This window comes from Prunus persica, chromosome G2 (assembly GCF_000346465.2).
Source record: "Prunus persica cultivar Lovell chromosome G2, Prunus_persica_NCBIv2, whole genome shotgun sequence".
Classification (NCBI taxonomy): domain Eukaryota; kingdom Viridiplantae; phylum Streptophyta; class Magnoliopsida; order Rosales; family Rosaceae; genus Prunus; species Prunus persica.
Genome location: NC_034010.1, coordinates 29,514,489 through 29,529,498, shown reverse-complemented (window position 1 = coordinate 29,529,498; position 15,010 = coordinate 29,514,489). Strand labels below are relative to the sequence as shown.

At 38.6% G+C, this 15,010-nt stretch overlaps 4 protein-coding genes across 6 annotated transcripts; all 4 read left to right on the top strand.

Annotated features, from left to right (window-relative positions):
* On the top strand, positions 152-3,463 carry LOC18784601 (nephrocystin-3). Of its 3 annotated transcripts, none has more exons than XM_020556123.1 (9): positions 152-276; positions 497-721; positions 814-1,087; positions 1,219-1,369; positions 1,679-1,901; positions 2,004-2,095; positions 2,264-2,399; positions 2,661-2,992; positions 3,077-3,463. In XM_020556123.1, the coding sequence occupies exons 1-9, from the start codon at positions 230-232 to the stop codon at positions 3,325-3,327; spliced, it is 1,731 nt and encodes a 576-aa protein (XP_020411712.1). In that variant the 5' UTR covers positions 152-229; the 3' UTR covers positions 3,328-3,463. The 3 variants fall into 3 exon arrangements, with proteins under 3 accessions (XP_020411712.1, XP_020411713.1, XP_007217961.1); XM_020556124.1 differs by having other exon boundaries at positions 161-276; positions 432-721; XM_007217899.2 differs by lacking the exon at positions 152-276 and having other exon boundaries at positions 645-726; positions 3,077-3,394.
* On the top strand, positions 3,788-7,082 carry LOC18784712. The gene is made up of 3 exons (XM_007217915.2): positions 3,788-4,159; positions 5,184-6,096; positions 6,348-7,082. The coding sequence occupies exons 2-3, from the start codon at positions 5,195-5,197 to the stop codon at positions 6,829-6,831; spliced, it is 1,386 nt and encodes a 461-aa protein (XP_007217977.1). The 5' UTR covers positions 3,788-4,159; positions 5,184-5,194; the 3' UTR covers positions 6,832-7,082.
* On the top strand, positions 8,087-11,668 carry LOC18785216 (putative aminoacrylate hydrolase RutD). The gene is made up of 11 exons (XM_007218034.2): positions 8,087-8,317; positions 8,431-8,632; positions 8,933-9,015; positions 9,216-9,316; positions 9,478-9,573; positions 9,679-9,732; positions 10,042-10,190; positions 10,441-10,558; positions 10,693-10,780; positions 10,900-11,135; positions 11,222-11,668. The coding sequence occupies exons 1-10, from the start codon at positions 8,197-8,199 to the stop codon at positions 11,094-11,096; spliced, it is 1,209 nt and encodes a 402-aa protein (XP_007218096.1). The 5' UTR covers positions 8,087-8,196; the 3' UTR covers positions 11,097-11,135; positions 11,222-11,668.
* Positions 12,663-14,496, top strand: LOC18784878. The gene is made up of 4 exons (XM_007218585.2): positions 12,663-12,808; positions 13,804-13,876; positions 13,963-14,018; positions 14,195-14,496. The coding sequence occupies exons 1-4, from the start codon at positions 12,753-12,755 to the stop codon at positions 14,307-14,309; spliced, it is 300 nt and encodes a 99-aa protein (XP_007218647.1). The 5' UTR covers positions 12,663-12,752; the 3' UTR covers positions 14,310-14,496.

Below are 15,010 nucleotides of genomic sequence, written 5' to 3'. Positions count from 1 at the left end.
CAAATACACGGACATATAATAAACAAATAATTCGGGGTATAATTGTAAATAACAAATAAAATAACATTTGTAGAGCTAAAGCTTGAACCGACCCAGTCACCCGACCCAAACCCGGATCGTTGAGTTAACCCACTCACATAACCGACCGCCATTCTCATTATCTTTACCGCTTTGGCAGCTTGGGCTTTCTTTCGGTTTTCACTCTTCTGCAACTCCTTTTCTTACTCCAATGGCAGCTTCCCTTCTTCTCCCTTCTCCCTTTTTCAACAACTGCGGGTAATCTCTCTATCTCTCTGTCTTCAGATTCTCAATGTTGTTGTTGCACGTACCACATATATAATTTCAGTTTTAATTGTATTGAATTATGATTCTGCTGGTTTTGATTCACCAAGGATGGATTTTAAGAAAATCATTGCCCAATATTTGAACAGGGATTTTTTATGTAGTTGAATTTGTTGGGTTAGTGCGCTCTCATGATCTTGCTTGAACCATTCAGGATAAGCAAAGTGTGCTTACATCACATCCAGTCGGGCTATTTTCACAAAGGCCTCACTTTCTTCTCTGGCCGTCTCCCAAAAAAGAATTCCAGCATTTTCATGGTTCCTGTTAGAGCCTTTGCCCTCTGCTGCTATGCCTCCAGAACTTTTGCTTCTGTTGGCTCATTAGATACGGATGTGGCAGGCCGAGAAAGTCATGTTTCAAATTCAAATAACTTTCAGACGTGCAGCTATTTCCTTTTCCTTTCTATTGTTTTTTGCTAAGTTTCACCATAAAATAATAAGTTACTGACTGCCCAATTTTTATGATTAGCAGGTCAGTTACTTCTTTTCAGCATTCAAGTGACAAATTGGATGGGATGAAAGATTTTGAGAGAGAACTGCAAGAGTTATTTGATGAGGTCAAAATGATGATTATGATGGGGAACCAAAATGATGCCATAGACCTACTTCAAGCCAATTATGAGGCGGTGAAGGAAAGGATGAATGCCGGTGTTAGAGGCATTGAAGAAGCTGCTACCATTGACATCATAGCTCTAGGATACATGGCTATTGGTGACGTAAAATTTGTTAATGCCCTACTGGATATGGTAATTTCTTTTTTCCTTCTATAGGCAAGGCGTATATTCTTTTGAAGGGCGTGTATAGTTTTTCTCCCCCATTTCCCTCTGTAAGCTGTTATTCCTCTCCTTTTTGTTGGTGCATTTTAATGGGTGGCCAGTTGAATGAAGTTGTTGACAGTCTAAAGGATGATGAACCACTTCTGGATTCCGTTCTCGTGCATATGGGAAGTATGTATTCAACTTTGGGGAAGTTTGAGAAATCAATGTCTGCATATAGGAGGGCTATTGGTAACATGGAGAGCATTTATGGTAAGCTCTGTGGTCAAGTTGGAGCCTTTTCGCTACTCATAAGCTAGTTGGCTGTTTCCAGATGGTTTTATATGACTTTTGTGGTGAATGACACTAGATGGCTAAATGACTCGATCTCCTTAACACATTATAATAAAGTCATGATATATGTGATTTTGCATGATGAACTGAAGGATCTCTTTTTTACAGTAATATTCGATAGAACTACAAGTTTAATACAGTATGAATCCATTGTAGCTTCACGTATTGTTGTCTGCGAGATTTGAGGTTTTCCATCTTTGTTCAATGGTTTTGCCATCTTGTCTTCAGGGAAAAATAGTGTCTTTCTTATCACACCAATTTTGGGCATGGCAAAAGTTCTCAGCTCCATTGGAAGAACTTCAAAAGCAGTAGAATTCTACCATCGTGCAATAAGTCTTCTAGAATCAAGTAGAGGTGCTGAAAGTGAGGATTTGGTCATACCTTTATTTGGTGTTGGCAGTCTTTTACTCAAAGAAGGAAAGCCTGTTGAGGCAGAAAGTCCTTTTCTAAGGTTTAATTGCTTTCCCCCTTTTTGTAGAATGGCTTACTTTGCTTCCTTGTGCACTGACTGAATCTTAACAGGTTTAGTTCATTCTTTCTTGTCCTTTTGTAGAATTTTTGACATTTACAAGAAGTTATACGGAGAGAATGATGGAAGAGTTGGATTGGCCATGTGTTCTCTGGCACACGTGAAGTGTGCAGTGGGTAATCATGCAATCTCTCTCTCTCTCTCTCTCTCTCTCTCTCTCTCTCTCTCTCTCTCTCTCTCTCTCTCTCTCTCTCTCTCTCTCTCACACACACACACACACACACACACACTGTGAATAGCTTCTCAGTTTCACGTATGGGTTCATATGCTCTAATTTGCTGCAGGAGATGCAAATGAAGCCATCTCTTTATATAGAAAAGCTCTCCAGGTCATCACAACTTCCAACTATATGGCTTTAGATGACAGCATAATGGAGAAGATGAGGATAGATTTGGCAGAGTTACTTCATGCTGTTGGAAGGTACAGTTCAATTCAATATTGTGATTGGAAGTTTGGATGTTAATTTCCTATATTTCCAAATTTCATAATAGTGGGGGTTGTTTAGTGATGTTCTTTACTGATTGGTACACTTGGTAGATGTTCTTAATTATCGTCTCAGAAGTATCCTTATCTTTCTACTTCTTACATTGTAAGTTTCTGCTGATGTGAAATTAAAAAACAAAAGCCTACGGCCTACAGTTGCTCCTTTCTCTTTTAGCATATTAATTTGGATGCTTGCAGAGGGAAGGAAGGCCGAGAGCTACTGGAGCAATGTTTGATGATCACTGAGAAATATAAAGGTAAAGAGGACCCGAGCTCAGCAACACATCTTATTAATCTTGCAACGTCCCATTCGAGGTCGAAGAATTATGTGGAGGCTGAGCGCTTGCTGAGGACAAGTTTGGAGATCATGGGAAAGACAGTGGGGCCTGATGATCAATCCATCACATTCCCAATGCTGCACCTTGCCGTTACTCTCTACCATTTAAAGCGGGATGAAGAAGCTGAACAGCTTGCCCTGGAGGCTTTGCACATCCGTGAAAAAGCATTTGGAAAAGATTCCCTTCCTGTTGGTATGTTGTTGTTTTCTTTATGGTCAAGTAAATGACAGGATCATTTGGTCCTCATCTGATGTGTTATGGTGATGTATTTCGCAGCGGAGGCTCTCGACTGTTTGGTGTCAATCCAAACTAGATTGAAGAAGGATGATGAAGAGTTGCTGGAGCAGCTAACGAGGGTTTTGAGCATCCAAGAGAGAGAGTTTGGCCCCGAGGGTGAGGAGGTTATGATAACCCTGAAAAAAGTTGTATTCTACTTAGACAAACTAGGGAGGAAAAACGAAATTTTCCCTTTGCAGAAAAGATTGTCTGCACTTGGAATGAAATTCAAGCAACGGATTCAACATTAACAGCAATACTTGTGTTTTGTTCTGCGCTTGATTATTTTTTAAATACAAATTTTTATATTTCAAACGATGTCGTTTTGCGGCAATTATGGCGTGCATCGTTCATTAAAGTCAACGACAATAATTACGGTGTTCTTCATTATGAGTTACGACAATAAGTGGAAGACAGCACCGGAAGGCACCAGGCCAGACGACGTAAAGTAAACAACAACACTACTTATTTTAAAATGACATGTCGTATATGGTGGGTTCAAGTTTGAACTTGCGTCCTAAAATACGTACGAGTTACAGTTGGAGAATGATGTGAGATCTTTTGTTTATGTTTATTTCAGAGAAGGAAAAAAACTCGGTGGGCGTTGGTTGGCCCCATATTTGTAAATTGCCAATTTGCTAAGAAACATTTCAAAGTGACACTTGACAAGTGTCACATATATATCCCTATCAAGCGAATGGGTGGGATGCGATATTGCAATTGCACATCCAATTATGGCAACGAAGGTGTATTTTCCCACCAAAAATAAGGCCTGGTACACTTTCCACATTGCTGTACAACCTCTTTAGCACAACGTACTACTTCATTCAGCACATAAAAAAGTGTCACCCAAAGTTCGGATTTTCAGCCTTTGCCGGATAGAAACAGAAAAAGGTTAACTTCCAATTGGTCTTTCTTTTGGATATTTTACACTTCAAATCAAACAGGATATCACCGCTTGCATTATTATAGCAATCAACGGTGATGTAGGAGCCAATAAAGAAGGAGGTCTCTGTGTCTGTATCTGCGTCTTTGGATCTCAAAAACATATGCAAAATCCAGAGTACCCGCCTCCCTTTGAAGGTAGTTTTCTCTTTCTTTTCAGATTTTACAGATTCTGTTCAATACGTTGGGGTGTTAATGCTTGAATCATGATTTTTATTTGAAATGGGAATATGCTTATATTTGTTTGTTGGTCAGTCAGTGTTTGATGTATGTTATGAGGTGATTGTTTATATGCTATTGAATCTTTCAACCGTAAAAGCTGTTTTTTTTTATAGCATCTATTGGGAGAAGATGGTGAAACTGGTTGAGATATTTTCTTGTTTCTCTTTGATTTCTCAATTTCATGGCATGATTTGAGTTGGGTATTGCTTTAATTGTGTCAATATTTCAGTTTTTTCAAAATTTAAAGGTTCTGTGGGAATCTTGAGACGTATTTCAGTTATTTGAAGCGCTGTCTGGGCCCAATTGTCAGTTTGTAGAACGTGGAACTTGATTTTTGATATTCAACTATTATAGATGGAGTATGAACTGACTTGGAATTTATAGATTTTGATTATCGCTTCTGTGTTCGTATCATACTATCGCATATTTTACGTTTATAGAGATTTTCTATCAATTACTTGAAGCAGAAGCACAGAGCCCTGTTTTTCACCTTGTAGAATCTGGATTTGATTTTAGACCCAGTTAAAATATTAAATACAAGTGAGTTTAGGTGTTTTTTTCTGGTTGAGCTTGTAGTTTTACTGGGTTGAGTCTTAAATTTACATCAATAACATCAATTCTTTGTTCCCTGTATCGTCTCTGTGAGGTTGTATATTGTTACTTTTGTCTTACTTCTGATTTTGTATCTTCATTCTTATTTTAAATGTTCCTGCCTTTCTCGGATCAGAGTTCTGTTAATTTTGTTGAGATTTGGGATTCTTGCCCACATAATGGAATTGCGCGTTAGTACTTGAGTCTCTCTCTGCTTCGGGCAAATTTCTTTTTTCTGGTTAAAAGCTTTCAAATTCCTAATTATGCATTCAGGTTATATGCCTTACCGGTTGTGCCTAACTGTAAACTATAACTGATTAATATTTTGTTATTTGTAAATCTGCTGCAGATTGATAAGGCATGGCAGCAGCAGAAGCACGAACTGCATGGCAGTGTAGAGCAAACTGTCGTTTTGTGCAAGAAGACGTGAGGATCGCTCCAAGATTTTCTTCCTTTCCGTCATCATCTTCATCAAAAGCAGAATCTGATAGTGCACCTGAGAATGCTCCAGAAGGGATTGATCACTTCACACCAGGTTGCATGTCTTATAACCCAAGTTCTGAACTGGCACCCAACACTAAGTGGTGGTTGAACCTGGAACCCAACTTTGGGCCTCACAAGGAATTCACGTATGAACAGCTAAAACTTCTTGAGGCTGAACTTGAAGATCTAAACTCCGGATTTGTTAATAAACCTGCCATTATTAGTGACTATTATCAGTGCAACGGGGTAATTAGAAATCAAAATGATAGAAAAAATACTGTTGATTCATTTGTGGAGCAGCCATGCAAGGTTTCTGTCACTTGTTCAAAAAATGACCAGAGTAAGGGAATGCAAGAACTCAAGGCAGAAACTGGTAATGATCCTCAATTGCCTAAGAAAAGGGACCCGGGGGAGTTTTGGTATTCAGATGATCATCTCATGAACTTGGATTCTTTCAACTGCTTGAGCTCTGAAGAACCCAAGAAACTGTCTTCTGGTTTGGAATCCCAGTGGGTGGGAACTGAGAAAACTGAACCATGGTGGCGCTCTGCAGGTAAAGATGAGTTGGCTTCCTTGGTTGCTCAGAAGTCACTTGAACATATTGAGAATTGTGATCTTCCACGGCCCCAGATTAAGCATAGTAGGAAGGGCCCTTCTGCTTTCGACCCTAATTCATCAATTGATCAGATGGCTGAATTGGGTTTCTCCAATATGGACACTTATACATGGGGAAGCTTTACTTCAGGTCACTCAACACATGAGTCTGACAGTCCATCAAGGTATTTGTATATCTTTTACTTTACAACAGCTTTTTCAGTTGCCCACTATCATTTGGTATTCATAGAGCATTCATATAAATTGCAAACCAATTAAAGAACTTTATGATCTAAGTGTCACGAGGATTGAGGATCAATATCTAAATTGTATATTATTTTCCCTCTTTTATGAAAGGAACAATATATTCTTTGTATCGCTCTTCTTAAATGCTTAGTTTAATTCTGACAAGCTATATAATTTGTTTCATTTCCAGCCAAAACAATGATTACGGTACAATCAGCAAGGATGAGGTTGCCACCCAAAATAACGCAGAAGATGATCGAAGTAAAGCTGAGCTGTTGGAAGCTTTGTGTCATTCTCAAACGCGAGCAAGGAAAGCTGAGGAAGCAGCACAGCAAGCCTATACAGAGAAGGAGCACATCATCACTCTGTTTTTGAAACAGGCATCACAACTCTTTGCCTACAAGCAGTGGCTCCAATTGCTGCAACTTGAAAACTTCTGCCTCCAGCGTAATAGTAAAAAAGAACCAATTTCCGGGCTCTTTCCAGCTTGCTTTCCATGGTCCCCATACAAAGGCAGGCACATGAAGAAGGCCCAGCGCAGGGCTGGAAAGAGAATTGGCAGACCAAGGTATGAGATTAGCAAGGGTGCTGTTGCTTTTGCACTGGGATTGGGTCTTGCCGGTGCCGGTTTGCTCCTTGGATGGACAATGGGGTGGTTGTTTCCAACTATTTAATCTTGATGCTTGTCAGTTGGTAGCTTGCTTGAATGGTATTTGCTCTTCGTAATGTGGCTGGGTTACATAGGATTGATACACGAGATTAGTAACTTTTTTCGTACGCATCAACTTGTTCAGATTTGTTAATCCTGTAAATACCAGAACTGGTTTTTTTGTACAAAAGATGTAATTAATTATGCACATGTATGTAACCATGTAATCATGCGTATGTAACCAATCTTTATTTCATGTGTTCCCTTCTACTTGTAGATTGTCGCCTCTTGTGAACGTTACGGTTTGAAACTAGGTTTTCAGAATTGTACGAAAGCTGCTTAGTGCAGATTCTAAAGCCCGGATCCTGTTCAAGAACCAAGACGCACACATGATACATAATACAAAATCATAGAACCACATTTGCCATGTGAGATATTATTGTTGGATAGGAACAACGAAGGAAGCTCGACTTTGTCACCATCACTCTAAACCGACCATCCTATGCAGCATCATCAACCACCTTATATCTGCCACGATTTTCCTTCCAACCACTCATTATCCCAAGAGAAAAACAAAACCACAGACCAAACACTCCTCCTTCGCTTTGTTCCAAAATTGGATTGAAGTTCCAAACTTCTGTTTTTCTGTCAACAAACCTACAAGTCCAACAACACTTGATAAGGCGCTTTTATGAAAAATGCAAGTGTAGATTAAAAATACACAAGAATTAAGATTACTAGCATCTAATCTAAACACTGTTTAGTTTTCACTGTTGCCAATTGGTAAAGGTCATTGAGTTGACAAAGGGAATTCAAACTTCTGGAATACGTGCTTTGAAAACCAAAGGCGTCTCTAGTTTGACTCGCATCATTTATTTAATAATGCCCCTAATTACTGTTTGCTTTTGGGTCTAATTACATGATTGATTAGCAAGATATACGGGTAAAAAGGACCCATCAAAACGAAATTCGTCTAAAGAAAGTGACAATGAACCCAGGAATTGTTCTTAAAGTAACAATTTAATATGAGATTAGTTAACAAGTAGATGTGAAAATGTGAACAATGCCACCGCGCACCCCAAATAAAAAAATAAGTATAAATAAACAAAAGCATACACATGCTTCCTAGTGTCTTCCCCAACTTTTATTGGCTGAGTTTGTTGACTTTGACCCCATCCGGCTTAGCGGACTATTACGCTACATGGCAACAACCGCTCATTTTTTGCCACGTATTCCCGCCGACCTTCTAGACCATATTAGAGGATACGCCCAGACCCAAAGGATAGCCAAATTCTCATGTTCGTTTCCGGCATCTGAACAAAACGCAGAGTGCCTGACCTCCCAGCCTTTCTCTAAAACCTTTTTCACTTGTTCGTTCATCATCAAGACGATGCCGTATGGCGAGGTCGGGTCGCGGCAGAATGCCACTGGCCACGCCAACCTCAACAATGGAATCAAAATTTTCTATAGAACCTACGGTCAGGGACCGACCAAGGTCCTCCTCATCATAGGTCGCCTATCAAGATTCAATATTTTCTTATACAATATTTACTTTTGATATTTTACGAACTGAGTTTTGGTCGGAGTTTTCTGGGTTGTTGATAAATTTGCAATGGATTGTCAGGTTTGGCGGGGACTCACGATTCATGGGGCCCACAAATCCAGGGGCTGACAGGGTCCGTTACGCCCAATGATGATGATGAAAGGAGGGCCGCCGATGGCTGTGACAATGAGGCTGGTTTTAGTGGCGGTGGCATCGAGGTCTGTGCCTTCGATAACCGTGGTATGGGTCGGAGCTCCGTGCCCACCAAAAAATCCGAATATACGTGAGTTTCATTATTTCATTAATTTGAAAAAGTCAATTTTGTTCTAGCTCTATAAAATCCATATTGAATTTTGAAAAAGAAAAAAGATTGCTTTTTCTCAGTATGGAACTGGGTTGGTTTTCTCATCAATGCGCTTTATGAAACCTATTGGCTAGTTCAGTTCTCTTTTTTATGGAATTTGATCAAAAAACTGATTTACATTTGTTTTGTATTTGAAGTTTCCCATTAATCAAACTTCTGTCAAGCCTACTTATTTAAGAGAGTTTAGTTGAATTATGGTATCTGGTTGTTTTGTTGCAGAACAAAAACAATGGCAAAGGATGCAATTGCGTTGATGGATCATTTAGGCTGGAGAGAAGCCCATGTTTTCGGGCATTCCATGGGTGAGTCTATGATTCTGAGGTTCCTTGCAAGGTTTTTGAACAGTCTATGATTAAGTTAATCCTAGCTTTTGGCACTGAGTCACTTACTGGACGACAAACAGTGAGCTGAATTTTCTTTGTAGCAATACTTTTTTTTTCGTTTTCGCATTTCATTTGAATTCAAGTTCTTTAGTCTGACTTGAATTGAACTACCACAACAGGAGCTATGATAGCCTGCAAATTAGCAGCAATGGTGCCTGATAGAATTTTGTCATTGGCTTTGCTTAATGTGACTGGAGGAGGTTTTGAATGTTTACCAAGGGTTTGTACATATCTTGTCATTGCTGCATTAAAATTTTCTTTTACCAAGCATTCTCCTTGAAAAGAGAGTTAATTATGCTCACTACCCATGAAGTTGAAACAGTATTTCAGTTTGCAGTTGAAGTTGACATTTTTCTCATTGATATGTTCAATATTTTGCAGCTTGACCGACACACATTATCAATTGCTGTCCGTTTCTTAAAGGCAAAGACTCCTGAGCAAAGGGCAGCTGTTGACTTGGACACCCACTACTCCAAGGTCCAAACTGCTTTGCATTCTATCATTTTGCTGTCTGTTAACTCTGCATCAATAATCAGTGAAAGAAAAAGCGGCTCTCTAACACATTACTCTATTAATGTGCAGGGATATCTTGAGGAATATGTTGGATCCAACACGAGAAGGGCAATTTTATATCAAGTAAGCCCTTAAAATTTGCAATAAAATTCAAAGAAAAAAACAGCGGTATCATATCTGTGAATGAGAATCGCAAATATGTTACAAGGAGTATTCTAGTAACTCATCTAGGGAATCTGTTTGCTATCATTATAAGGAACTTTTTTGTAAAATAGGGGGATTAATTTGGGATCTGTAGTTTGGGGTTTTCAGATTTAAAGGAACTAAGTTCTTATTGAATTATTTTGATATTTAATTATTGCCGGCAATGGGTTCGGGGTTTAATATAATTGTAGCATAAGATCCATGACCTGATCTAGAACCTGGTTCCAGGAATATGTAAAAGGCATATCAGCAACTGGGATGCAGTCTAACCATGGTTTCGAGGGTCAAGTCAATGCATGCTGGACGCATAAGATGAAACAAATGGAAATAGAATTGATCCGCTCTGCAGGATTTCTTGTTTCAGTCATTCATGGAAGGTGCAGTCATACATACTATGCAGTGCATTTCAAATGTCATTTCTTTTTTCTTCTTCAAGATAGGACTATCAGTTGGGCTGGAATTTGTATGCATACAAAAAGGCGATGGTTCATATGTACATTTCCGGCTCTCAATAAAAACTTTCATCTCTGTAATGAAGTTTTTAGATGGAACTTGTAAATTTTGATTTTCCATTTCATTGCATCACAGTTCTTCGAAAAACCAACTTGACATTCATTAAATTTACAGGCATGATGTCATTGCTCAAATATATTATGCAAGGCGACTGGCAGAGAAGCTGCACCCTGTTGCTAGAATGGTAGATCTTCCTGGAGGGCATCTAGTGAGTCATGAGAGGACGGAAGAGGTATGTTTTTCTTCTGGTAGATTTGAATAACAAAGTAGGTCATTATTTACAAGATTATATTGTAATCAGTGATATGATTCATTTATGCTTGACAGTGGAAATGATTGGCAACTTTAATTTATTTCACATATCAGGTCAACAAAGCTCTTATTGAGTTGATCAAGGCATCAGAAGCAAAGACAGAGCCACATGATTGGACAAATTTGCCTGAAAAAAGTTTGGGTAAGCAATTTAACTTAAAAGGAACTGTTCTCTCGCTATTCTGTATGATAGCATGAACTAATGGACAGCATGCCTGCTGTATTTTGTGAATTTGTGCTAATATATGCTATCGTTTACAGGGTGGATGGCTACAAGAATGTCACTAATCGGAAAAAGAACTGATGAAGGGAACTGTGTATCTTTCATGTGCAATATGTTCGAAAAGCTACATCTTTGCCTCTTATACCTCTTTGGCCTCTTTGCATTGGCATTTGAGAAGGCAAGGAGAACCTTCAGAAGTATAAAACCAGCTAGAATTGGACATTCCATCACATAGGCTGAGACAAGATAGCCACTAGACCCACATGTTTTACTGGTAAATTATACTGTATTTTTCCTTCAAGAGCCCATTTAATAGACCAAGTGAAGCTCAACAATTGACATAGTTGTTTCTTTCAACAGGGGTTTATCAACTTTTCATTCTGTTGGCAATTTGGCACTGCCGAATGTATTTAAGCGGTTGGCGCTCTCAAGTAAATGCTGTGAAGAGTTCCCAACACGAGTATAAGCCAGAATTATTTACAAAATGAGGCCCTTTATAGGCAATACAGACATGTTGCAGATGGAAGCAGGAATGGAGAGAGATCACAAGGGCCGATATTTAGGCGGATCCCAATCCTCGTTCACTTGCAACATACGATGCTAATTCATCCATTTATTATTTGTACTTTACCACAACGAGTCCTTACAAATGACACCTTTTACAGATTAAGCCTCCAGAATGAGAGGGAAAAATAATAAGGGGTTTTCTATTTGTATCCATCTTTCTGATATCATATATCAACTTTCCCTGCAAAAAGGTTCATATTTTACATCTATATATATTTTCAATTTTTTAAATTTCAACTACATTCATCCCACCTCTGAAGACTTTGAATTGAGCAAAATTTTGGGTGTCGAACCTCGAGTCGAAACTCAAGATCTTTGCATATGATATGGACAGTCCCGATCTCTTGGACCACAGGAGTCCAAGAGATTTGTGGTCACTCACCGTTGGATGTAAATTCAACGGTTCACTCAATCTTGAACTCCTTTTAAGCAACTTTTTTGAACCATTTGATTAATATCCAACGGTGAGTGTCACAATCTCTTGGACTCCTGTGGTCCAAGAGATCAGGACTGATGATATGGATTAAGATATCAAACTTTATACAGCCAATTAGCAGCATCACTAGTTTACCTCAAACAAACATATGCATTGAGACAAGGAACAGATATCATGCATGCCTAGTAAATTCTTATGTTTATCAGACATGCCTTTGTTCAAAAGAAAGCAGAGCATCAAAGTGAATATCATTTTAAGACATGTCGTATGTACTTATGTTCATAAAGAAACAGTAAATTTTAAGGAAAGCAGAGTGTGCAAATTTGTATGTATAGGCCGCACGACAGAATTTCATGGCCAATTCTCAAACATATAAACTATAAGAAAAAAAGAAGCAAGTTTATATATAAGAGATAGAGAGAGAATACGTGCCTGGCACTTGCATGTGTCTGAGAGATATATCAGAGCGTTGTATGTGCTCTTTGCTTTGTTGAGAAGGTAACCAAAATAAAAGAAAGAAAGAAAGGTTTGGATGGCGAGGGAGACGCTTTGTTGTACTGGAAAAGATACCATCTTCTCAACTCTGATAAGCACTGAGAGTTATAGAGCATGGCAGATATACCACTCGAATATACCAATATGCCTTGCGAAGTTGCGAGTAAACCTCAACAATCCAATTTCTGTAGTTTTCCCCAACTACTAAGGGTAGTTGTGTCATTCTAATACCAAACCCAATTCGTTAAAATTAGGGATCAAGCACGTGACAGAATTACCAGCACAGTCTTTATTTTACTTCCAAACCTCCAAACGCAGCGTTTTGTTCATCTTGAACCCGATAAACCCCCGACATTTTGCTCATCTTTTCTAACTTCTCAGCTCTACAGGACTATGGCTGCTGTAGCTTCTGACAAGGCAGATGGCCAAACCCAGTGGGAATTTAGCTGGTTTTACTCTCTCCCTTTCCTCTCTTATATTTCAATATGTAATTTTGTTCTGGTTCTGTCTTTTGGCGTCTCTTTGCTTTTTGTAATTTAAGTCAACAGTTCAACTGGGTTTTTCTGGGTTTTGATTATCTTCCTCTTTCAATCCCATAGGAACCAAAAAGTAAATATTTTTTTTAATGATTTAATGATTTTCCAGTATGGGTCAGTTTGTTCCTATCACGTATCTGTTAAAAACATTAGTTATGGTGATGTAGTTCAAGCTGAATTTGTTTTTTTCTCACAAAGTTGCCTTCTTGAGTATCTGTTTCGATGAATTTGTGTAGTCTCTCAGTTAACTTCCAAGTTTTTCCATAATTTTTCTTCTGCTTTTATGGTCTTTTCATCTCATCCCATTGAGCTTCTCTGTTACGTGTTCCCCATTTTTGTAATTTTAATATAATATTTGTAGGCTGTAGCTTTTTCTTCCATGTCATATCCGAACTCATGTTGTTCCTTACAGTTGACATACTAAATTTCTTGGAGAAGTTGAATTGGTCCTATATTTTCAACATTTCGCCTCAGTTTTAGATTTTTCTAATTTATGATTGGAGCTAACTTGGGGATCCATAGGTGCTAATATGTGGTTTTCAGCATTGTTAGGGAGGAGTTCTAGAGCTCCTGATTAGGTAGGTAGATCAAGATATGCCGAGGTTAACCCTCTTTAAGAAAATTGGGTGAGGTTTCTGAGATTGCTCTAGATATTTTTGAGAATAAACTTTAAATGAGAAAACTGTCATTTGAAAATTTCAAACCAGTAGTCTCTCTTTTTGTACCAAATATGCATCAAGGACTACAGGAGTATGAACAATTGAGTGACCTGGTAAAGTTTTCCAATGGTTGTGCTTCTATGGGAAGTGGAGATCATTTATCCAACTTTCATCATTTACAATCTGGCTTTGAGAATTCTTTAACCCACAGAGGAACATTGTTATCTTAGATTGAAATTTTGTCTGCAGTGACTTGGAGGTAGATTATGAGTCTGAGGAAAGCGCTTCTATTGTCTATGCAGCATTAGCTGTTGATAAGGAGGTGATTTTTCATGTGCTTAATCTATGTCTTGCTTACTTCAATAGTGATTCAGTTAGCATCTTATCTGATTCCATTTATAATTGCAGTTGCAACCAGATAAGGTGAAGAGGCAGATGTCAGTTTCTAATGGAAAGCTTTCAGTGTAAGCAAATTTCTTTCTTCGTGAACCTTAATTGTTCAAACTTTAATCGAAGAATGATTTTGATAGTAATGATTCTGATGCAAGAAAGTGCTATATCGGGGAGGGGGAGGAACAAATTTTTCTTTCTGCCTATTTATTTTCTACTGAATCTGCGGTTGTTTTTATCCTATGTACAGGCACTTTGAGGCTGTTGAGGCAAGATTTCTTCGAGCATCATATAGTGCATTTGTAGATGTATTGACACTTGCCACAAAAACAATTGAAGAATTCGGAAAAGGAATGGAATTGTGACCACTAGCTTTGCTAGTTTTTCCATGAAATGTGCTGTAATGTAACACAATGAATCAAAAGTCGGTGTTTGTGGAACTTTTCAAAGCATGAATTGTAGTTTGATTTTTTAGCTACGGATCTATAAGATATCTGGAAAGAAGGTTGTCGTTCTACAGTATAGTACTCGTGATTCAGTGTTGCCCTTTAAGAGCACTGCTATCCATTCTCCATTGCAAAAGGCAAAGGGATGCAAGGGCAGTTACTGTTTATGTGAATAGTGACTGCCTTAGCAATTTTTTTGATGCATTCTCACCCATTGCCATGGCAATCCAAGAGCAATCACTATTCACGTGAAATATGAGGAGAGGAATTTGTATGGAGTTTTAGTGTGGGAAGTGAAGAATATGGTTAGATATTTATAGAAAAAAAATTATCAAATTTCTGGTTTTTTTTTCTCCTCTTTTTTCATTTTTTTGGTATTTAAATTGACTACTAACGTCACAATGATGTTAGCATGATGTCAGCTTGCCCAGACAACAGCCAAAGCAAGTCTTGTCTTTGGGCTTGCCTAGGGTGGTGGAGCCCAGCACTAGCCCTAGCAAGCCTTGGCCGCTAGAAACGGGATTGGGGGTCTAGGAGCCTCTTGCCTGAGTAGCCCCTCCCCCGGGAAATGCTCTAAACCGAGCGTTTAAATGGGATTTCTGAGGTGAGTTCAACTGGGT